Source organism: Uranotaenia lowii, chromosome 2 (assembly GCF_029784155.1).
Source record: "Uranotaenia lowii strain MFRU-FL chromosome 2, ASM2978415v1, whole genome shotgun sequence".
Taxonomy (NCBI): domain Eukaryota; kingdom Metazoa; phylum Arthropoda; class Insecta; order Diptera; family Culicidae; genus Uranotaenia; species Uranotaenia lowii.
In genome coordinates this window covers 190,980,485-191,004,161 of record NC_073692.1, presented here as the reverse complement: position 1 = coordinate 191,004,161, position 23,677 = coordinate 190,980,485, and the positions used below count along the sequence as shown (strand labels likewise).

At 33.0% G+C, this 23,677-nt stretch overlaps 1 protein-coding gene across 1 annotated transcript in view; it reads left to right on the top strand.

Moving 5' to 3' along the window:
- Positions 1 to 23,677, top strand: part of LOC129749584 (putative mediator of RNA polymerase II transcription subunit 26) — a 139,624-nt gene that overhangs the window by 64,500 nt on the left and 51,447 nt on the right. The window contains exon 2 of the mRNA XM_055744608.1: positions 16,177 to 16,965. Within this exon, the coding sequence (XP_055600583.1) occupies positions 16,852 to 16,965 (114 nt within the window). The 5' untranslated portion in view covers positions 16,177 to 16,851. The remainder of the gene's footprint in view (positions 1 to 16,176; positions 16,966 to 23,677) is intronic.

Below are 23,677 nucleotides of genomic sequence, written 5' to 3'. Positions count from 1 at the left end.
TTTCAATACTGCCATCAAATCTGACTTTCGATGATTTTCGTATTTTTTGTTGAATTTTTGTTGTTTGAACAGATCAAACTGTTTCACTATATTATTAAAAAAAACCATACATTACGTCCTTGATGCTGAATTCCTGGCTGCCACTTTATACAAGAATACGAACAAAAATTAAACTGATCATTCGATTTTTCTGTAAAGCTCTAGTCCAGTGGTTTTCAAAGTGGTCCCTAACGCCCCCTGGGGGCGTTGAGAACTTTCACAAGGGCGGTGAGCTCAACTGTGGAATTTGGGGCGCGCTGGAAGGGCTCAGGGGAGGCTGTGAGGTCGAAATCACGAAACAACGTAGATTTGAAATAATAACGAGTAAACAGGAAGCAAAACAATGAAATTACATTACTAAACATGAAATTACAGCCACGGTTAAGACTAAAATATACATAATTTTGCAGAGCTGCAAAGCAAGTTTTGCCCTTGTATCACAATCACGAGCAGAATTTTATTTTACATTGTCATTTTTAACGATGTTGATCTGTTTTTTGTGAAAAATCGTATTTGAAATATTTTTTTTTCAATGTACACATTGTTTCCGAGTGTTGAAAATTGTTTAAAAGAAAAAAATTATGGTTTAAGCTTTAAGCTTTCCTGATTTTTTATCCAAAAACCTGGATAAATCTCGGACATTGGATTCCAAAATTTTCAACTTTAAAATCTCGCTATTCTGCCCAAAAACTAGGTATTTAAAAAAAAAGAAAATCGAGAAAAAAGGTGAAATATGATCACACAAATAATTATTGTTGAGCGGCGTTAAAATCTCATTTCATATTAAAAATAATTTTGTAAGCTAAAAATATATCGTTATTTGTCGAAAAAAAAAATTAATCGTGTAAACCTCAATACGAGCTTTTGGTTCGAATTTTGGTGATATTGTGGAACATTCCGGCCTTTTTTCTAATTTTTTTTTCTCTGAAAATTCGGACAAGTTCTGATAAAACCGAGCAATCTGGAATGCTTAGTTTATCATTATCATTGCCAAAACTCCGTTATTATTATCCATTTGAAAATCTAAGATCGACGAATGCTGCTTATCTTTGAACACCATTCAAATTCAGATTTTAGGTTTCATAAATACAAGTTTAAAATTTATATTAATTAAAAATTATATTAAGAAATACGTTATTTCACCGGCTTGACATTAATTACTGTTTTATTAATCCAATAATGACAAATAAATGGCAAATAAAGAATTTTGTTCAACAAAATTTAAGGTACTAGTTTAATTTTCAAAGTAAACTGATTTTCTTCAAGTTTAAATATTTGTTCTGGAAATGGTTGTTCAACGATCCTGATCATCATATTTAAAGATTTTTTATAAATTCTCTACGGAGGGCGTTGAACTCAAAAAAATTGCAAAGGGGGGCGGTAAGTGAAAAATATAGCCCGCTCCTCCCTTAATTGCTTTGTGCAACTTTCAATACATGTGAAAACATACTTCATTTAAATGGAGGTGGAATCTGTACACCCATGGTGAACCAAAACTTTGTTTTTTTTTTTCTTTTTTTTTATAGAAAACGAACACAAACACATATAGGATCTCATATATCCTCGAAAAGATTCCTTTAACTCAAACCTAAGCGTACATTTTTCGAGGATATGATGGCTAGCATCTTACAAATGCTAAAACCACCAATCCACATAATGTTTATGCCTATGTATGCCGTGACCGGGAATCGATCTCATGACCGTTTGCTAAAAAGACTTCAACCCTCTAGGCCACGGACGGCGGCCAAAAATTTCACATTTATAATTCATACTGTTTTGAATCTTTCTAGGAATAAATCATCCCAAAGGATCAAAGTCTCCGATAAAAATGGTAGATTTATCTTATTATTTAGTTTCAGGGGTGCAAGCATTTGCATGATAAAGTTGCGGTGAATCCGTGCAGCCATAGTGGATTTCAATGTATATGAATTACCCTATTTAATGGTGTTAGTATATAAGATGCACCTACATTTTTTGACCTAAACATTTTGGCCAAAAACTGCGTCTTGTACACCTTTAAATACGGTGAGCTCTTTTGTTTACCTTATTTGTTTATTTTTCAAATGTCTTTTGAAAATTAACTAACTTTTAAATTAAAGTGAACGCCTGTGATAGAAATAGGTTTGAACAAAGTGTGGGCATATCAAGAGTTTAGCTCTGCATAACATAAGTTGAGTTGTTTATGAAAAAAAAAAAAAGAAAATCGTTGTTCCTACAATCCAATAAAAAGTAGTTGCGTTTTGGGTAGAATAGTTGCTTTTTCTGCTTTGTTTACTTGCTATTAATTCTGTTATTAAAATATACATGCTCTGATTTCAATGCATCATAAATCGATATCCTTAATCCGCTATTGAGTTTCAATGTAACACTACTGGAAATTTGGCGGCTTGTATCTTTATTCAGGCGCATCCAAATAAACAAATCTCCTGGGACCCTCAATAAAATCATGAAATCTTTAATTTTGTATAATTACTTTTTTTATGGACTCACCCTGAAAGCCCAGTCAAAAAAACTTCCTAATCAGACCTTTAGTGTCAATTTGACACTCCTCGCCTAAAATCGCAATATACCTCTCTTGTTTTTAGACCGATGTTTACAAAATTTCTTGCAACTCAAATATGTTCCTCAGACAATATTAAGTGTAGCTTAATTTTTAAGTTTTAAGTTATTCAAAGTCTAAGAAATAAATCCGAAAAATATGCTTCGGAAAAAGACTATAGGCTAAGCTTGCCAGATTGCTCGGTTTTATCCGGGTTTGCCTGGATATTGAATACAAAATTTAGGAAAAGTGCGGCCATTGAAATACTCCCGGATTTGTTCACTTTATTTGTTAAATCGAGCACGGAAACAAACAAACTGTGTTGTAAAAATTTTTTGATTAAGCGTCCAAAACAAAATGTTTTAAACAAGTTTTATAAAAATAATCATAATTTCTAAAAATAATCGTAAAAATCTAGTGATAAGTTTTTGACTGAATTTGCTGAACTGAATGAGATTTTGACTGAATTTGCCCGAATATTCCACTGATTTTTGGTCGACAATTTAGAAATAAAATGCCCGGATTTTTTTTTTTTAATTTTATATGATTCAGCCAACAAAATTGTGAAAAAGGTGGTGTATGCTTTGTGAAGTATCGCAGCGCTTATTTAATTACTTCAGTAGAAGCGGTGTGAAATTTCTTTACTGGGGAATGTATATTTTTTGCGCATATTTTGCGTTAATAAAGCTTAGTTCTTTTAGAAATGGGACAGTTACGAATGCGTGTATTTCGAAAACCACTCGTTTGATCCAAATACTTTCTATGAAGGAAATGAAGGTAGTGTTATGATAATTCATGAAAAAAATATTTATCGTTTTTTGTAAGAAAAAAATATACTTTATTCTTGGTACCTCCCTTCGGCCGGCGCACATTTTTTTCGTTCGTGACATTGATCTGTTTTTCAAACTTATACTTTGTCTAATCTGAATTTTAGATTGCTACAACCTTCTTCTTCAATTTCTACTACTTTCCGGTTCAATACTTCTATTTTAAAAGAAACTGAGGGCAATTTAGTGGATATAGCTGTTTCGACATTAACAAAACTTGATTATTTTTGAGCCACTTTAAAGCGTTTTTAAGCAAATTGTGCTGGCAAAATCTGACAATAACGAAGTGAAACCATCATGAGATTGAAGTTCAAGTATAATCGGTTAGTATTAGATCGGAGGTTGCGAAGTGTACATACAAGATTACTCTTTTTAGGCTTTAAAACAAGCGAAAACCAAAGTTTTCGTTTTGAAAATTGTTGTTTTTTTTCCACAGGAGCAGAATTTTGGCAAATCATTATATTTTATACAAAACAACTAGCAAATACATACTTTGATATGCTCGGGACCTTGCCACGAGCAACATGGAATAGGATTCAAACGCTGGGATTTGTTTGAAATAGGGTATTTCATAAGTTTTGTCGTTAATCAAAAATCAGCTTTCCCATTGTCTCTGTGCTGGCTGTACAGCTTACGAGCTCTGAAACTAGCAAAAATTTGTTGTTTGAGGTTGGGTTTGAATGACTTATTACTAGGCAACACTTTCAGCTTATCGGAGAATTTTTTTTTGACATTTCAGCGATCCACCCTTAGATTTTTGCTTATTCCAAATTTAAAATGCTGGTTTGAGACTTGACTTTCCAGATGACCCTTAACCGTAGTTGTCGATCATGTGATTCACTCCAATGCTTGATTTGAACTTTGTGGACATTTTTAACAGTGTGTGCATACTTTTCCACCACTCATACACGGTGTTGTCAGCTATCAATTTGATAAAGATGGATTTTGAAGAAAATTGTGCAAAATTATTTTTTTCCATTTTTTCTTGCACCGTAGATATCTCAAAAAACGCGTAATTTTTAAATTAAAAAAAATTAGGTAGGATAGTACTTTTCCCAAGGAGCAAAATACTATCAAAATTTTGAATGTCCGATTACTAGCTAACGAGCTATTTGCAAAAGAAAATGTCCCATTTCTAAAAGAACTAAGCTTTATACTCAAAATACAGTGCAAACTGGAATTTCAATATTGGTAAATCTGCGAAATTGCCATCGGCGAAAAGTACGAAAAATAGCTGCCTTTGAAAATTTGTCAAAAACTATGTGTTTCCTATTTTGAGAATCTGAAGATGCGAAAATGTGCCAAATTACGTCATCTTTCCGTTTAACTTTTCAAAATTATTCTGCTTTGACTAAAAAATTTTGGCAGTTGATTGATAGAAAAATACGGTTTTACAACACTGTTTTATATTTTTGTGTGACCATGATCAAAATATTTAAAATATTTCCTTGTCCGTAACGTACAGAGCTTTCTTGTACACTAAGTGAAATTTTGTTTCGGGAATTCCGTAGCTGATCTTTTTTCCGAACTTTTTTTTCTCTATTATGTTTTTTTTTGCATATTTTCTTAGACTTTGAATAACGTTAACTTTAATTTGCGGTTAAAAAAGGACAGTTAGCCGGTCATATAAACCCGGATTACAAGTTTGGCTGTATCTTCAAAACTACTGAACCGATTTTCATAAAAACGTATCATTTTGGAATCGTCTACATGTTCTCTATCTACTTAAGAAGAAAAAATATTATTAATATTTTGTTGATTTCTGAAAATTGAGCTAAAAAAACAAAATGGTAAAAAAGATGGCGTTTTTGTACAAAAATTGAAATTTCTCTATGTCAAATAAACTTTGGCTTGTTTAAAGATTCATTCAAAGTAATAAAAGTTTTTGGTTTCCGATGTCATACTTCATGAATGGAAATATAAAAAAAATGAAAAAACATTGATTTTCTTCTTGAAAACCTAAGACTGTGTATGTTTTTTTTACTGAAAATTACTTAATTTTATTTTGTGTGGTATTTTTATCACATTAAGAGCCGCGAAAAACATACAACGAAAGATTTCAGAAATTTGCTAAGCCGCATTTCAACTCAAAATTGAATTAAATGTGCATTTTCATTATAAATTCTCCACTATCGGTTAGAATTGAATGAAATTGAACAGGAAATCAATTTTTCAAAAAAATTCCATGATTGATCATTGAAATTTTTTACCAGCTGTAGGACTGAGAGGTCTGTAAAACCAGGCACTTGTATTATTTCAATATGAGCTCTCAATTTATCAGAATTCATATCAAATAAAATTTTCTCGATGTCCGCCCTATGTCTACCCCTCAACAAGATATCTTGAGAGAGATTAAAAGAAGAATGTGGGAAATTTGGAATGATGAATGGGTTAGAACAACACAAAACAAATTACGGGAGATAAGGAATACAACAAGTCACTGGAAATACTTCACCAGATCTAGACGAAAAGAAGTGGCATTACGACGATTAAAAATTGGGCACACATGGGAAACTCATCACTTTCTAATTGACAAGACTAGCGGAGATTGTGAGGTTTGTCGAGAAAGGAAAACTGTGAAACATATTCTGATGGATTGCAGAATTTACGAGCTAGAAAGCAAGGAATGTGAAATTGGATCAACAATAGGAGATATTTTGGCGTATACTGAAGAAGCAAAAGAAAAAATAATTAAATTTTATTAAAACAAGTAGTTTGAATAAAAAATTATGAAAATGTTGTTATAGTTTATACTTTTGTAATTGTAGTAGTAAGAATATTTATATGTAATTAGCTGTAAGTATTTTAATAGACTCGAATGAACACTCAGTATTAAAAAAGTCTCTAATAAAAGTAAAAAAAAAATGTTTAAGATACATTACGAGTAGAGTGTCCTATCCCGGATTCCGCGACCGGGAATTAAAAAATCGGAATTCTCGAATACTTGGAATCGCTAAAATATCCCGGGAATTCCCAAAGCCAATAAAATATGATTTATTACTAAAAGTGTAATCGTGAAAAACGACAATGAATCTAACCAAACAATTCCAATAAAAAAATGCTATGAAAAGAATCCGAATATTCTATTTTGCAACACTCATCATTTTCCGTTCCGCAAACTGGTGACAGTAGCAAAATCATCGGCAAAGAAATGACAAAAAGATAGGCAAAGATGAAACTAAAGGATAGTCACCTGATAATTCACGAGAATCAGTCTTGTTTGTCGGTTAAATTCTTAGTTTTTGGGTCTCGGGTTTCATAATTGCTAATTGAATTTATGAGGCATTACAAAAGTTTAAAATGTTTTGCAATACTACTAACTATAAAGGTATCATATAGATATGGTTTCGGGCGTTAAAATCTTCATTTTCAATGTTTCCCGGGGTCCCGAAAATTTCCGGGGAAAAGAATCGTCAGATAATAGACTAGACTAGAAGCAAAAACGATGTTGATTTTTCAGTACAAATATTCAGTTTTCCCATACAAACCTAAAAATTCAAATTTGCTCATGTAAACGTTACTCAAAAATTCTGCCTAATGTCATGAATGATTTTTGAACCAAATTTAAAGTTTTTAGACCCCAGGGTTCGGGAAATTCAAAAATGATCCGAAATCGACTAAGTCAAATGGACATGGTATTTAATTTGAATGAAATGAACATGCCCAAAGCTCATTTTATTTCGCTGTCTCAAAATTTTAAAAGGATCGGTCAACTATTTTATTTTCTACAGCGATTTTCCCTTGATGCAATTTGAGTCGGGACAAGCCTTAGTAAGTTTTCATCTCTCATTTGTAGTAATGAAGATTGTTGGAGAATGCATTTAACTCAGCTGTTAATAAAAGTTCTGACAGAGTCTTATCTAAATCTTTTGTAAAAGAGTAAATTAGAAAATAGTATTACCATTGACCATAAGTTATTCACCCTGAATGAGTTACCCAAACCATTTTATAATACATAATCGAATTGAACTGCGATGCCAAAAGGTTTGCACCTATCCTCCTTACATGGTACCGAGTAGGTACCGATTATCACATTTTACCACATTTTTTTTTATTTTTAAATTTTCTTCAACTTGCTATAGCGGTAGTATGAAGCGATGCGAACTGATTTCAAATTAATGAACACGTCATACGAAAATTAGCTGCTAGCAAACGAAGAGGGATATTCCACATCACAATGTTGTGAAACCACCCAACCCTCTACATCATTCATACAACCAACTCTCCCATTAACTCACTACGCTTAGTTTAGTGCTGCGCAAAGGGCCACCATTTTTTTTTGTTTCTAAATGAATAATATACAATGCACAATGCATTCAATTCGGTGACGACGACTTGCCGCGGCGCGCGGCAATCAAGGTTTATTTTTCCCAGCTGTTCAAGCTCTTGGCTTAAGTTAAGTCGCTAGGCGATACGCGCAATGCCCGGTTACATTCATACAATATACCTCTAGTTGCCTCTAGTGAGTATACATTTATTCAGTAATGAGGAGTTTGTGATGTATTGGGAGGGCCTTTCACTTTTCCGAACGAAGCAGAAAAAAAGAAACTAATACGCGCCTAGAGCATGCGGTAGTAAATATTGTTGGTGCTAGTTTGTTTGCTTTTCGATAATGCAGCAGTATTTGTAGTAATTTACTGCTGGCAACACATCAGTCAAACATAGTAGTAGTTTGTTGAAGTTGTCACTTAGTATGTGTTCAATTCACCGATTTGATCATCAACTAAGCGAAAAGGCGCTCGTCTGCGGCCAGTCTAGTATCGAGCGCATCAACCGAAACCACCGAAAAAGTAAGCATACGAGCTGTTAGGTGATAAATGTTAATTGAAATGTATCAATTTGGTGTCAAATAACAGTTGGTGATCGTACACTTTTCGATTGTATTCAGCTTATTTATGGAAGTGATTGTGTCCAATTCGAGTGACAATTCGTTTCCGGCTCGTTTTGGAGTACGATATTTTCAGTCGTTTATTGGGATATCTTAAACAAAATCGTTTAAAGGTAAGGATTGTTCTATCAATAGTTTGTCTATGTTCAGAAACATCCGGAGATCTTTCCGTGTTGTTCTGGAACATTCTTAAAGACTAAGTAGGGCCCTCTTTGTTTACAATCGCTGCAACCATTCTCTGTTCCCATTTCAATTGACTCATACCCGTTGTCAGCTCACCAATACTTAAGATTGCCTCAAGAATCGAAGTTATAATCCGTTCAATGTTTACTCGAAGAAGTCAACTTCCCTCAATCCTCCTTGAACTGATAGCTACAATAACACAGAGAGGACACACATGTGGCATCCATCAACGAATCACCTCCCCCAAAATTCGACCTTCCCAACCGTTGAGTCGGTGCCCTTTTTTCGGGTGATCTACCTCGGATCGTTTGTTTTTCTAATCTTGCAGCGAGACAACACGCGCCCGCCTTTTTTTTCTTTTTTTTAAGTCTTCTGTAGATGATGCATTCAGTTGCAGGTCTGCAGCCGCAGAGTTAAAGATCAATCTACTGTCTAACGGTTGGATGGATTGTCGGTGATGTTGTCGTGACGATGTCGAAAATAAACAAAAGCCGCGAATTATCTCATACCTTAAATTGGTGCCAAACAGCATCGATTTTGCAATGTCATGACTGCGTAATTTACTTACAGAGGTTTAATAGAATTACGAAATATTAACTCACCTTTTTTCGGATGTATTTTGTGAAAATACATTATTTTGATACATCTACGAGCCGAAGTGACTCTAGAAGGAAATAAATTTCTTGTAAAATGTATTTGATTACCCCAAATAAAAATTTTATATACCTTTCTTTATTAAATTTAAATGTTGAACAACATGGAAACCTATTTAAGTTTTGTTTGAATTCCGATCTATTTATTAAGAAATAATGGATGGCTCTAGGATAATTTTTCTATATTTCGAAACAATTCAATATCTTCATGATCCATGAATCGGAAACCTCGAAATAGTTTTCTGAATTTTTCGAAAGAGTTTATCGAATAGTAACACAATCGAATTGCAAACGTATAAATTCATATTGTAACTAGGGGAGAGTGGGGTAACGTGAGACACTCTGAGTATCTCAGATTTGTGTTGAGATAAAAATCTCAATCCAACTGTCGCAATACGCATCATATGCTTCTTTTATTTTTCAAGCTTAAAAAATTAAGAAAAATTACTTACATAATTAACATATGTATTAATTAGGTTAGTAAATTTTCAAGCACCCACTAATTGCATCGATTTGGAACCTAGAGTTCATAACAAAGATATGCTCATAAGCGTGTGATCTTAGTTTTGTCATGTTTTTTCACGTGGAAAAGGAATTTTTGATGAAACATCAATACGTCACACAAACGCAACCAATTTGCAAATCATAGCTTGAGGGGAATCGTGGGCCACATTTTGTGGAGTATCTTGATCCACCTATATTTTTTTATGTTTTTATACACCTTCAGAACCTCAAATACGTTTTTCCTATCTGTAAAGTTTTCTTATGCCAAATGAAGAGTTATGAAAGATATTTTGTCCATCCTATATAAGGAATTTTGTCGAAACGTTCGCGAGCCAGGTTTAAGGAATTATTCGATCATACACAACCCTCTTTTTTATTTCCTTATCTGAAATTGCTGAAATGAATTATGAAATTTCAGTTTTGGGTCAACTAAAAACTTTACACGTTATCTGGTCAATTTGGATTTTTTGCCCCACAATTCCCAACAATTTTTCAACATAAAAAAAAAATTTTTTTTTTAAACAGACAGTACTCAGTAAAATTAATGATACCTTGAAAATATAGAAATTATTTTCATTTATTTATTCTTTTTATCTTTTAAAGAAGTTATGAATCAAAGACAAAAAGTGGACCATGATACCCCATACTCCCTACTTTAAAAACCTGAAGTTTAAGAAGTTGAGCCGTCATCTTCGGTCGAAAAACTTTTAATCAGATTAAAGTGTCAATTTGATAATATTTGAATTTCGATACCCGGGCAGCCTTTTTTGGCTAAGTTAGATCTAACTTTGCTATCATGCCTTGAAAGTAAAATAAGGTATCATTTTGCCCGAATAAAAGTAGTCAAAAATGTCAAAATTTGTGTCTCACTTTTCATATACGGATATCTCGATTAACCGAATTGTAGGTTTCACTGAATGATGTCACTTTACGGTTTAATATACTGCCAAAATTTGGCATCGTTGTGTATTCAAAATTTCTTTAAAAAAGGCTAGCTAAATGAGGTATCAATACACTTTTAGTTCAATTTAAGAATTTTGTCGACATGGGGGCCAAATTCAAGCATTGTTCCATCCATCGAGTACAATCACACCAAATTTTGATAAAACTATCATGCCGTTAAAAGAAATATTCGTAAACCGTAGAACCACTTCATAAGTTTTCATGAAAAGATCTCATCACATTAGAATGTTTCCCAAAAACAGTTGAAATGAACAAATTTTTTTCTCAAATTCATTTTCACGAAGTTAGGTTTGTTTTCAACTGAGTAATTAGGGGCAAATAACACATCACTCAGATGTCTCTGGTCATATTTGACGGGAGATTGAAGCTCCTGAGAAAATTTTACCCAATATAGGTATTATTGCAGGTCATAAATTCTGCGGCTTCTAATTTTTTGGGATTTTAGGTCCAAATTTGCCAATTTTGCATTGGATTAGTTTTAACACCAAATTATACTACCAAGTTGCTATTATAACTACCTTATGTTGGTATCACACCTTTTGATGCCTGGTTTTACTATTGTTAAAAAATTGACAGAAAATAATTTTATAAGATTGCTGTTGATACCCTATTTTGGTACCACTTGCTATCGATTTGAGCTTCAAAGTCTGCTCGAATATTTTGCACTTTTTCAGAGCATGCTTAAAATAAAGAATTAAGAAAATCTTTCTTGTTGCATCATTACTTATTATGGACCCACCGCGAAATCCATTACAAATAAAACATCCTTTTGCGGTCTATTTTTTTGGATTTGAACTACTATATTTAGATTATATTCAGCTATCATCAACAGGGGTTTTCAAAATAAAAATTAGACTGATATAAAAATAAACAAACCCCAATTGATGACTTTCTTTTTGTTTTTTGGTTGGCAATACAAAAATTTTATGATGGCTAACCCTCTATCCTAAGCTTGTCAGATTGCCCGGATATTTGACACAAACATTTTCCTAAATTTCAGGTTCGATCAGTTGCCCAGATTTCGATTATAATAACCCAGATTTTTTCCGGATTTATTTGCTTCATTTGTAAAATCTAAATTTAAGCTCAAATTAAGTTATGAAAATTTTTGAATATTTTTGCGCCCAAAAACGATTTTTTTAAGTTTCGACCAAGTTTTATCTGAATAATCATAATCAGTTTTTTGAAAGCCTAAAATACGATTTAAAACTATTGATGAGTTTTGATGGAAAAAAAATGTTCATAGAGTTTTTCTTGATATTTATTGTATAATTCCGTGGTTATGATCAAATTTCCTCGGATTTTGCCAGGATTTTGGGTTGAATTTTTTTAATAAAACGTTCGGATTTCTCCAGGTTTTAAGATAAAATTGCCCGGATTTATCAGGTCCGGAGACTCCCTCGAAAAAAATCTGCCAACCTTACTTCATCTCATGCATACATTCCATTTTGATGAAAAAATCAGAGAAAATTAGACATTTTTGCAGTATTTTAAAGTAACATTAACATAAGTAAATTTTAAGTTTTAGATTTTAACTGATTAGATTAATATTTTGTTCTGAAAGCTATTCAATTGGAAAATGATTTTGCCATTCAAAAAATCAATCAACTGACAAAATAAAAATACTTGAAAATTGAAGCGCAACAATTTTATTCATGAATATATTTTTCTATTTAGCTTAAAACTTGCTGGAATGAATCAATTGTATTACACAATTCACAATTCTGTAATAAATAATAACTACCAATTTCAAAACTTCAGTCAGAATAATTTGATCAATTGAATGCAATTGCCGGCCAACCGGGAATGGAAAATTTTACCGGGAAATAAACGATAATTTAGAATCAAATCCGGGAAAATACTTCAAAGAAAGCCTATCCTACTCCATGTTAAAGTTCGATCTGGTAAAACAAAAATGTAAACCTTTCTATATCAAACTTTTCACAGCTTTTTATTTTGTTCATTTATTAAGATTCGGAACATGTAAAAAAATTTAAAAACTTTGAATGAATGTTTATTGTGTGATTTTTCGCTGAAATGGTATCCTTTTTTTTGGATAAGAAATGTTGAAAATTTCAGAACATAAGAATTCACATTTCAAATTGACAAAATCATTACAAAATTACAAAACATAAAACAATTACATAAAACAATTATATAAAAAAATCAAAAATCCAAAACTGACTTTTCCAACCCAGAGTTAATTCTCAAACCTTAAAACCTGAATTTATTTATTTACAGCTTGTGCTTAGATATGATTCCTTTAATTTTAAAATATAAATGAGAATTCGGACTCAGGATTTTGAAAGAGAATCAATAAAGTGCTTTTCAACCAAATTTAAGATTTAGAAATCTCTATTTTTTTTGTAAATTTATTTTTGTCATAACGGTGAAATTTATATTCTTGGAGAAAGAATATCAGAATTGGAAATTGATAAAGATGGATAGAAAAGTGAGAAAAAAATTTACAGATGTTGAAAAGAGCGCAAGAGTATTTTTGCGAGGAAAACTAACTACACTTTTATATCCATCTTTATCAATATCCAAAAGGTTAAGAAAAGTCAAAACTATAAATAAAAGACCAATTTCATTTCAAGCTTATTTGAATTTCCTGGATGATTTAATGTACAAAATTTTTTCTTCCATACAAAATTTAAACGCGTTGCGCTAACTCAGGAATAAAACAATCATCTCAAATTTTACACTGATGCTTGATGACCAAAAAAAGCGTCGAAACAATTTATGGGGGCAAAAAGCCATATTTGCAGCGGTTTAATGTACACCTAGTTAAATTGAATAACATGCTTTTTTTAATTAAGTTAGTTCAATTTTAATCTTCGGTCAAATTTTATCTATTACCTTTACTCTTTAAACTTTGATCTAAGCCTTTAGGCCGATAGGCGATAACTTTTGCCTCTGATTTTCGTGATATGGCTATGAATGTTCAAAAATGCATCAGTTTTAAATAAAATCAAGCTTAAAACTCTCGATAACTGATGAGCTAACAAACTTATAAAAAAATCCTAAACCGTCTTTGATTGAATTAATGAATTCTATAAAAAAAACTTATATACTCTAGTTTCAGAGATACGATTATTATTAAATTTTTAAATTTCCATTAATATTTATAAAATTCTTCCGAAAAAGTCGTATGTACTTAAGACATCGCTGGAGAAGGTTTTGATTATATTAAAGGTTGTTTGTCAACTTTGGTCACAACTGCTAAACGTTTTGGTGTTCGCTTAGAAAAAAAATAACTAAGTTTAAAAATGTCTTAAAAATTCTCGTATTTAATTGAACGAAAAATAAGGTTCCTTAGCTTTTTGTTTGGTAATTTTTTTTTACCGAACTTGTCCTGGAAATTGAAAAATTTCGGTTTTGGTGAATACAGCAAATTTTTTTCTTATTTTTTTAAATGGATTTTTTCGTTTCGTTTCAGTAAATTCTTGAATCTAAGAAACTAGCACTGGTTAAGATTTCACGTGAAAAGGTAAATTTTGTTAACCTGTGTAAATATTGTTTCAAAATAATTTTTATAATTACGAAATTGAAAAGTCATAGATCAATACTAAAAGCAATATAAGAGCCGAAAATATAAGGCATAATTTCCTCTGATCTGAATTTATCATAAATTTATTGATTGGTGAATTTTAAAACTCAAAAGTTAAAAATTTATACCGTAAAATGAGGTGAATAGGTGCATGGAGGTAATCGGGACATAAATAGAAAAATGGTTGTGATCCAAATGTCAAGCATACTACACATTATTTTTTCTCATCATATCATTTCATTTTACTTTATCATGCATGAAAAAAAAACAAAAAAAAAAATGAAAAATTGTCGAACAAGTGTTGTTGATGATGTTGATTTTTAACAAAAACTCGATTTATTGTTAAAATTACTTCTTAAGCTCTCTACAGCTGGATTTGCATTCTTTGGTCAGTTAAAGTTCAAAATAAGCTTTAAGGTGGTTTTCTGCACCATTTCGACTTATTGTTACTCGTTCCACTATTCAAAGGATGCCCTGCAGACAATCAGGAAGCAGCCCAAAAAGGTGAATTTTGAGGAAGAAATGACGAAAAAATACGTTTCTGCATAAAAGCAACTGCTTTCAGATGTTGCGCAATTTTTTTGGGTATAGTTGGGTCTAATATACGATTTTGTGAACATGGTATTGAACTAAAATCATGTAAAAATAACAAAAAAAACACAAGTTTACAGTTTAGTGTGTGAAAGTTTGAAATCGGTCAACTAGGTATTTTTTACAGCGTTTTTACTGTGATGCATCTCGATGTGGGGCACTAGACTGCGTCGATTAGGAGTCATTTTTGAATTTCTCAAACCCTGGGGTCTTAAAAGCTTCGCTTTGGTTCAAAACTCATGCGTGATTTTTTGCAGAATTTTTAAGTAACGTTTATATGAGCAAATTTGAACTTTTAGGTTTGTATGGGAAAATTGAAAATTTTGTACCAAAGCGGAAAATTTCCTTTAGAGAATTTTTAAATTGGCACAAAAACCATGAACAAGAAACTCATGATTGATCTGTGTATATAAAAACCGAGAAATGTATACAATCCTTCACACTTTAGATTGCTTTTGAAGAAGCTATGTTTTTGCATAATAATCTGGTAAAAAATAATGTTATCCTTTGAACTTTGGGTTGAAGGGTTTTTTGTTACTCTCCTGGTCGTGTATAAGTACTTAAGAGACTACAACTTAAGCCAGTTTAGATGGCTTTATAGCGCGCTAATAAACTGTTTTAAAACTTTTATTTTGAGATGTTTTTATCTATAAGTTGAGGGTCAAAAAGCTATTAGAAGTGAATTCAAGTCCTTCTTTAACATTCCTTCAAATCCAGAAATGAAGCATTATAAAATAAGAAAAAACGTTTAAGTCCTCTAATGCTAATTTGTTCCAAAAATCATAGTTTAACAACTTCTTAAACAGAAAGATTGTTAATTACAGCTGTGAATTTTCTTCACCGAAGTTCGTCATCCAGTTTAAATCTTAGTATGAGTATCAACCACAGCTCACTTTAGTCTTATGCCTCAAATTCCAATTCGGATAAAAACGTACATTTGAAACGACTGCTTTAGATAGTATTCGGCAAGTGAATCCCTTTAAAATACTTTTCTTGAAGAGAAATTGAATAAACCCCAAAATCACCATTACAAGTGTTTTACTTCCCCAATTGAATGAAGTGTACAGCCCGGCTGACAGCTGACCTCCACGCTCACCGAAAAACCAGAAACCAAAATGAACAAAAAAAACGCGTCGTTCATAAACCAAACAACGGACCAACTTAGCGTGTGTGAATCATATTAGGTTGAGCATCGAAAAATATCCGCCTCGCCAACGGTATACCTACATATATTTTCGCACTTTTCCCACTTTTCGGTCTCTAAATTTAGTTTGATTCATTCAGTAAACAGTGACGAGACTTCTTCGGGGATTTCTCGGGAGCAACCAACGTGTCGATTATTTTTACCCTTTTTGCTAAAAAAAAAATTCTTCCAACAAAAAAACGACCCGGTTGTACTAATTATTTCTTTTCTTTTTTTTATTCTTTCATCCCTACAGGAAACGGTTTTGACGGCGAAGAAGACGGGAATCTGTCCGCGTATCTCGGAAGTTGATAACTGTGTGTGGTTAATCCGATCGTCCATCGCGGGGATTGGGATTGGTGGTTATTCAAACGTTCTCGAAGTACCGGTCTTGTTCCAGCTTTTTTCGGAAGTTACTGGGTAGCTGGCGAAGTGTTGTAGGAGAAGGAAAACGACGAAGATCACCTTTTATTGCCAACTGATACAGTATTCGTAGAAGTGTGGGGGGTATTCGCGAGGAAGAAGTTCTGTGTGGTAATTCCTTAAGGCTTCCGGTGGAGCCTTGGGATAGAAAAAAAAGTGGTTAGTGCTCTTAGTGAGAAATCCTATCCGATCCACTCGTTCTGAGGTGGCGGATTTGTGCTCAAGTGTGGCCCAAAATAGGCAAAAGCTCAAGCAAGAAGTTCCTTGAACAGTGTAACGGCAACCTAAGCGAAATTGTCCAGGGGTCAAGCAAGTGAAGGTTGTAGTTGTGGGTGTTGTGTTAAGTGGTGGTGATCATTCTTTGTGGCGGGTGCTTAATCATCAAAAAAGTAGTAGTGGTCTCGCAAGTGAAGTGGCCAACGAGGGGGTAACTGTCTTTCCGAGGGAATAATTGTGTGGTTGATTGATTCTTGAAGAAATCAGCTAGAAGCTATCCTCCGGCGTCATCATGAACGTGATGAACAACAGTAGCGGGGACGAGGAGCAGGTCGAATGTCCGCTGTGCATGGAACCGCTAGAAGTGGATGACCTCAACTTCTACCCGTGTACATGCGGCTACCAGGTGAGAATTCAATTTGTTGCTTCTGCCATACATCAATTGGTTTAAATTATAGCGTAATGTTTGTTTCGACTCAAATAGTATTGGGAAGAATTTTCAGCTATTAAGTCAATGGAAAGAGAATATTTTTTCATAGAACAAACTGTTTGATCTCTCGCCATGAGAAATTGATAAAAATTTATTCTAAGTTGCACCTTTGTTTTGATTTCTCGCCAAGCAGAATCTTGAGTTTTTTATTTCAAAGGAAAATGCCGCAAAAGCAAAGGAAAATTTCCTTTAATATTTTATGAAGAGATTATTCTTCGTGATTTTATGTTTGTTACTTTATTTATCGGCTTTATCGATAAAAAGTATGTCCTTTCTTGTAGGGACATCGTAAATTATGATTTTTTTTTTATTAAAGACGGATAGATAATTAGAAGAAACTAGCTAATTTTACCCGGCCTTGCTCGGGTTCACATATATAAATTAAAATGAGTCGTTTGACTTTTTGAAATTTTGAAAGCTTCTCGTTCATCATCATAACAAATTGGACCATGTTTGGCCATGTGAGCTTTGTAAGTTTTGTTAGTCTTATTAAAGATTTCATTGGTATTTTTAGCAAAGTTTATCGTTTTCATATTATTGAATAACTAATAGTTTTTAGGTTTGCTAATAGAAATTTGAAATAATTTCCCTTGAATGATTATCCATTCTATCACAAAAAACTTTTCAATCTAAGGTTGCCCGGATTTATCCAGATTTTCTAGAACGTTTGAATCAAAATTTGAGGTACGTCCGGTATGCCCCGGTTTCCCGAATTTTGTTGCAAAAAGCCCGGATTTTGCCCGGATTTATTCACATCATTTTTTAAACTTAACATAAACTGAGATTTTATAATTTTTATAATTTTTTTCATTTTTACGATCAAAAGATGTTTTATATGTCAAGTTTTAGAAATTTGGAAGCAATTTAAAATCTGCTGATGCGGTTTGTTGGAAAAAAAAAAATATTGCAAGTATATTTTTCGTTATTTTTACTGAATAATTCTGAGGTTTTAACCAAGTTTGCCCGGATATTGCCAGGATATCGAATTGAACATTTTGAAATCAAATGCTGGATTTGGCCAGGTTTTTCGATAAAATTTGCTGGATTTGTCCGGTCCCGATACGGCAATTCTGGCAACCTTATTTTACACTCACCTTTTTTAGAAAGCTTGAATTGAATTACCCTTTTTTCATCAAATGATTACTATTTTTTAATCTTTTGCATGGGTGGATCTTGTGAAAATCCAATGTATTAAGCTTGTAAACAAATATAAACGACCTCTTTTTCCGTAGAATGGAATACCTATTTCAGTTTTATTTTATTTTCTTATTATGTATTATAATGCATTTTATCTATTGTCCTGATGCTTGACATCTTCTCTGAGATATTAAAGCATGGATCATCAGAAATCTGGACGCACTGTTTATTATACCATAGCGCTCCTAGTTGTCGGATCTGGAATTTTTTGTCAGTACTTTGTTCGGAAATGTTTCTTCTATCAGTGCTGAAAATTTCATTACGATTCGTTTTGTTCCAAAAAAGTTACACGTGATAGAAGCCGCGAGACAAAAATTAATGTTGGACACCCACGTTAAAAACCCGATGTGGTCTGGTTCAAAAATCGCGAAATCTGATTTGAGGAGGCTTCCTGACCAAAAATTTTACAAAGCCACTGGTCGGAGTGATGTCCCCATCAAGTTCAAATTCGTTTTTGCCAATAACTTTGCAGAAAAGTGTTTGATCTGGCAAGATATTTGGAGCTGCGGCCGGAAAACCCCGGTTTTTTTTTTTGTAAAAAACAAGACCATGGAATCCGAAATGTACAAGGAGGAGTGCCTGAAAAATGTTTTTTTTTCCTTTTGTTAGATCTCACAAAGAACCAGTAAAGTTTTTGCTAGATTTAAGTAGCTGCCACTACAGCGAAGAGGTACTACAGTGGTATCGGGCCAACTGGTGGATTTTGTCGAAAAGGACGTCAACCCACCCAACTGCCCTCAATTCCGCCCTATCGAAAAATTTTGAGCAATTGTTAATCAGAAGATGAAGAAGATGAAGGACGACTCGGGATGCAACAGAGATGAAGAGATTGTGGAACAAAATAGCCGCTGAGGTCAGTGAATAGGGTGTCCAAACTTAGATGAGTGGTTCTCGACGAAAAGTACGAAATTTCATCAAAACAACATCGGAATAATTTTTTATTATTTTTCCTTAAAAGTGCAGTAAAATCCCTACAATTTGAGCACAACACATTTTCATTTCGTTTACATAGCTCCGAGATAGACCCTTTTTAATGCGTCCAGATTTGTAGTGATCCATGCTTTATTATTGCTCCAATGTTTATTAATATCAGGTTGAAGTTTATTTGTCACTGACACTTTCATTATTGATGATAAATTTGTATCAGATATTCTCGAACGATGAGGAGTTTTTGTAGCTTTCATTATGAAAAAAAAACTGCTCACAAAGATAGGTACTTGCAAACATAGCAAGAATTCTGGCAACCAATTTTCGTAACTCAACGTAGCGTTCAGGCAAATAGCTGTAAAATTTTGGTTTAATTAACAGCGAAATACATCGAAATGGCTGTTTCAATGTATTTCGCTTTTAATAAAGTATCGGACTTCAGCTCTATCAACTCTAGTTGCAAATTATCAGCAGCATTTTCTGGAGCAAACGAAAATGGAGATATAAACAACGAAAATTTTTGCTCGTATTAATTAAAGTCACGAAAACGGCTTTTGAATGCATCTAGTAACGATTATAGGTGAAGTACGTATTTATCAAATGATGAAGCCTCATTTGATCTTTTCAGTTCTTGACACGTAGAGAATTACACAAGGTTTTCTTTGGAAATTTTGTTGATCCTTAACCGTAACTTCGCTTGAAAGTTTTTTACATCATCACAAGCAGTTATGAATTTTTTTTTCTTTTCTTTGAAGTTTTAAATTCAAATCTTGCAGGTGGCCAGTGATATCAATGGCAAATGCCAAATCCTGAACCCAGTCGTCTGCTTGAGAATGTTCAACAGGTTCACCTTTCATTTCCAAAAATAAGATTATTTCCTCTCGTAGCAAAAAAAAAATCTTGTTAATAATTTGTGGCAGGAAAGACAGCATACTTCTTTGTAGTAGGTAACACAATCGAGTTCATGTCCAATGTCTTCCAAAAATGTCGAAAATTGGCGATGATTCTAGCCACGGGAACGGATAAAATTAAACTGGTGTTAGCACATGTTGGAACTTTAATTGCTTTGCGCATAATGCCTCTTGGTGAATAATACATTGAAAATGATCAAATTTGAAATTGCTATCGGTCTCCCTTATTTTCGCAAGCAGTTTTGAACCGACACCATTTTTAGCCCCAACCATAGTTGGTGCACCATCCGTTACTAGGCTAGCTAGCTTTTCCAAAGGTAAATTATACTGTAATATAACCTCTTGAAGTTTGTCGAAAACATCCTTACATATTTTACATAAAAATCAGTGGTGTTTTTTGTGACAATTTAAGACGGGGCTACGCGGGCCGCATTGACCAAGTCCGCGGGCCGCATGCGGCCCGCAAACCCCCAGTTTGACATGCCTGTATTAGAAGAAGAAGATGAAAGATGATGGAAATGAGCAAGTAGAATATTTAGAGGCATTACCATCTCATACCAAATTTTTGTTCGGCACGGGCTTACTACTTTAAAGTAGACTGGTCCATAACAAAAAAAATCCTTATATTCCACGCGGCACCCCCTAAGTTGGTGCCTTTAGGTGAAAAAATTACTTTCTGAAGGTTTCAGATCATTAAACAGAAGCACGAGCTAGCACAAAGAACATGAAATTTGTATGGAGATTTTCGGAAAAATGCATGAAAAATCGACATACTTTCACTCTTTGTGTTCTAAAATATGTTTCCAGTCCAAAGCTCAGAATTTCAGGAATTGTAGTTCAAACAGTGACAAACAAGTTTGTAGAAGATTGTGATGCGATACGAGTTAACTGTGATGAGTTATCCCCAATTGAATGTGATTTTTTTCGCATTTCTTTGATATATCGTGAACAAATTTCATTTCATCTCCATACAAATTTTAAGTCCTTAGCGCCAGCTCGTGCTTCTGCCAAATGACCTGAAACTTTCAGAAAGTAATTTTTTCACCTTAATACACTTATCTAGAAGGTGCCGTGTGAAAAAATGTTGTAAAAATCATCCCATACAAATTTAGGCCAGTCTACTATAAAGATAGAATTGCATCTACTAGGTACCACATATTAGTTGGCCACGTTCGCACTGGATTTTTTTTATTTAAATCAGATTGGTTTTACTTAAAAAATATTTGACCATCCAAAAGAACCTCCTCGTGAGATAAAGCTGAGTTGTTTAACTGACTGGAATAAAGGCAGGCTGTATATTAGGGTGTCCCAAAATTGCATAATGTCTGGGAATCTGGGTACTCACCCTCCAAATGGTAGATTAGAAAACAAACTTTTGTATGGGGCCGACCAGAAAAAATCATGTTTAGAGGTTCCGCAAACGCGATCTTTGAAAAAAGTCCATTTTCAAAAGATTTGATGTTAAATAAATTCTGGGTCCAAAAATTTTCACAAAATTTATATATTTTGTATTTTTTTTAAATTTTGTTTGGATTAAATTCCACACGTAAAAAATGAAAAATGAACCAAATTTGTATCAAAATTTAAAATTAGCAAGCTAGCTAGCAAGCTGAACAAGAATGTTGTTTGTATCATCGTGTGAAGAGATATTACGGTTTAATCTTAACGAAAATCACAATTTATGATATTTTTTTCAAATCATCAAATTCGTCTTAATAAATACCTACTTAAAAATCAAAACACTTGCAAAAAAAGACTTGGATGGTTTAAGGGAATCATCAAAAGGCCATATGCCAATTTTGAGCTCCATCTGACAACGGGTCAAGGTCAAGGAACAAGGGTTGCACTGCATCTCAAGTGGGAAAGGGATTCTAAGACATTGGAAAAAGCATACAAAACTGGTTTTTCATCAAATATTTTTTTCTTACTAATCGATTGCTTAATTTGTTTTTAAAACGAACACATAAACATACAGGATATCAATGAAACTTCATGTTTCCTTGAAGAGATTCCTTTTTCCTAACTCTAAGCGTACATCTTATGAGGATATGATGGCTAGCATCTTGCAAATGCTAAAACCACCAACCCACTGAAAGAGTACTTTGTATGCCGTGACCGGGATTCGATTTCATGTCCGCTGGCTTAGAAAACTTGAAGGTTATCCTCTACGCCAAGGGTGGCGGCACAATTAATTATGTTGATTATACTAAAATTTTAACTAAGACTAACATTTCACCTGAAGACTGCAACTCGATTGGACTTTAAACAAAAAAGATATGGCGGTTCAAAGATTGTATTTTGGAATCAAATTGTCCTGTAAAACGCAATGAGTACTAATTGCGTAAATGTAGTCATTGCTAGTTAAAAACGACAATTTGCCACCACAATACAATCTTTGAACTGTCATATTTTTTTTTGTTTTAAGTCAAATCAAGTTGCAAACTTCAAGGAAATGTTTGTCTTAGTTGTAATTTTAATAAAACCAACATAATTAAGCAATCTCTATTAGTAACAAAAAAATATTTGATGAAAAACCAGTTTTTTATGCTTCTCCAGAACACAATGCCTCAGAATCCCTTTCACACTTGAGATTCAGTGCAACTCCTTCCCGTTATCAAATTCAGCTCAAATTTGGCATATGACCTTTTGATGATTCCCTTAAACCATCCAAGTCTCAGGGCTAGAAGTTGGTCACTTTTTTTCAGGCTGGTAACTCACAAGTTACTTTTTTCGAAATTTGGTCACTAAAGTCACTATTTTTTTAAATAATTTCCTTAGCCTATTTTTTTAGTTATTTCTCCTTTCTTTCTTTTCTTTCCTTTCGAGTCCTGTGGAAATTTACACGGCCTAAATTGGGAGAATCGCTCCGGTTCAGTAAAGGAAGATAATTGTTTTGTTTTGCTTTGATGTATAACTCTTGAACATTATTTTAATAAAAAATTTAATTTAAACAAAAATCTTTTTCTGCCTTAAAAAATATGTATTTTTTTTTGTTAATTTGTGACATTTTATCAACGTTTTGGCATTCGTGTCAAGAAAAAAAGTGTTATTAATAAATTTATTACCTAAAATATTTCCTAAAGAGACACTCTTACAACATGTTCAACCAAAATTTGAAGTATTATGATTTTTAAAGCTTGAGTTTGTTAAAATATGATTCTAAAATTAATTTTAAAATATCAATCAAAATCTGTACAGTGCACTTCATCACATGGCAGGAAACTTCCATGCTATTAAATCTCTTGTTTGTATTGAATGAAAGGTAAACTTGTGATAAGTGACTCAATTGAATCGAAAATATCAGATATTTCATTTCTAAGTTCCTTTATTTTTAGACATTTTGGAAACATTTGAAAGATTGGTAGATACCTACCTACATAGATATCAATTTAAGATTTCAAAACATATTTGAAGTGTTCGATAACTTTCAGTAATTTCTGTACCTTTCTAGAGGTTGACTGATATATTTTCTAAAATATTCCAAGAAATTTTTGAGGTGTTTCTTGGATCTTTTATTTTGTTCAAGAATTGTCGTGTTAAATCATTTGTGAACATTTTTTCAAAAATTTCTTCCTTTTTGAACCTCATTTTTT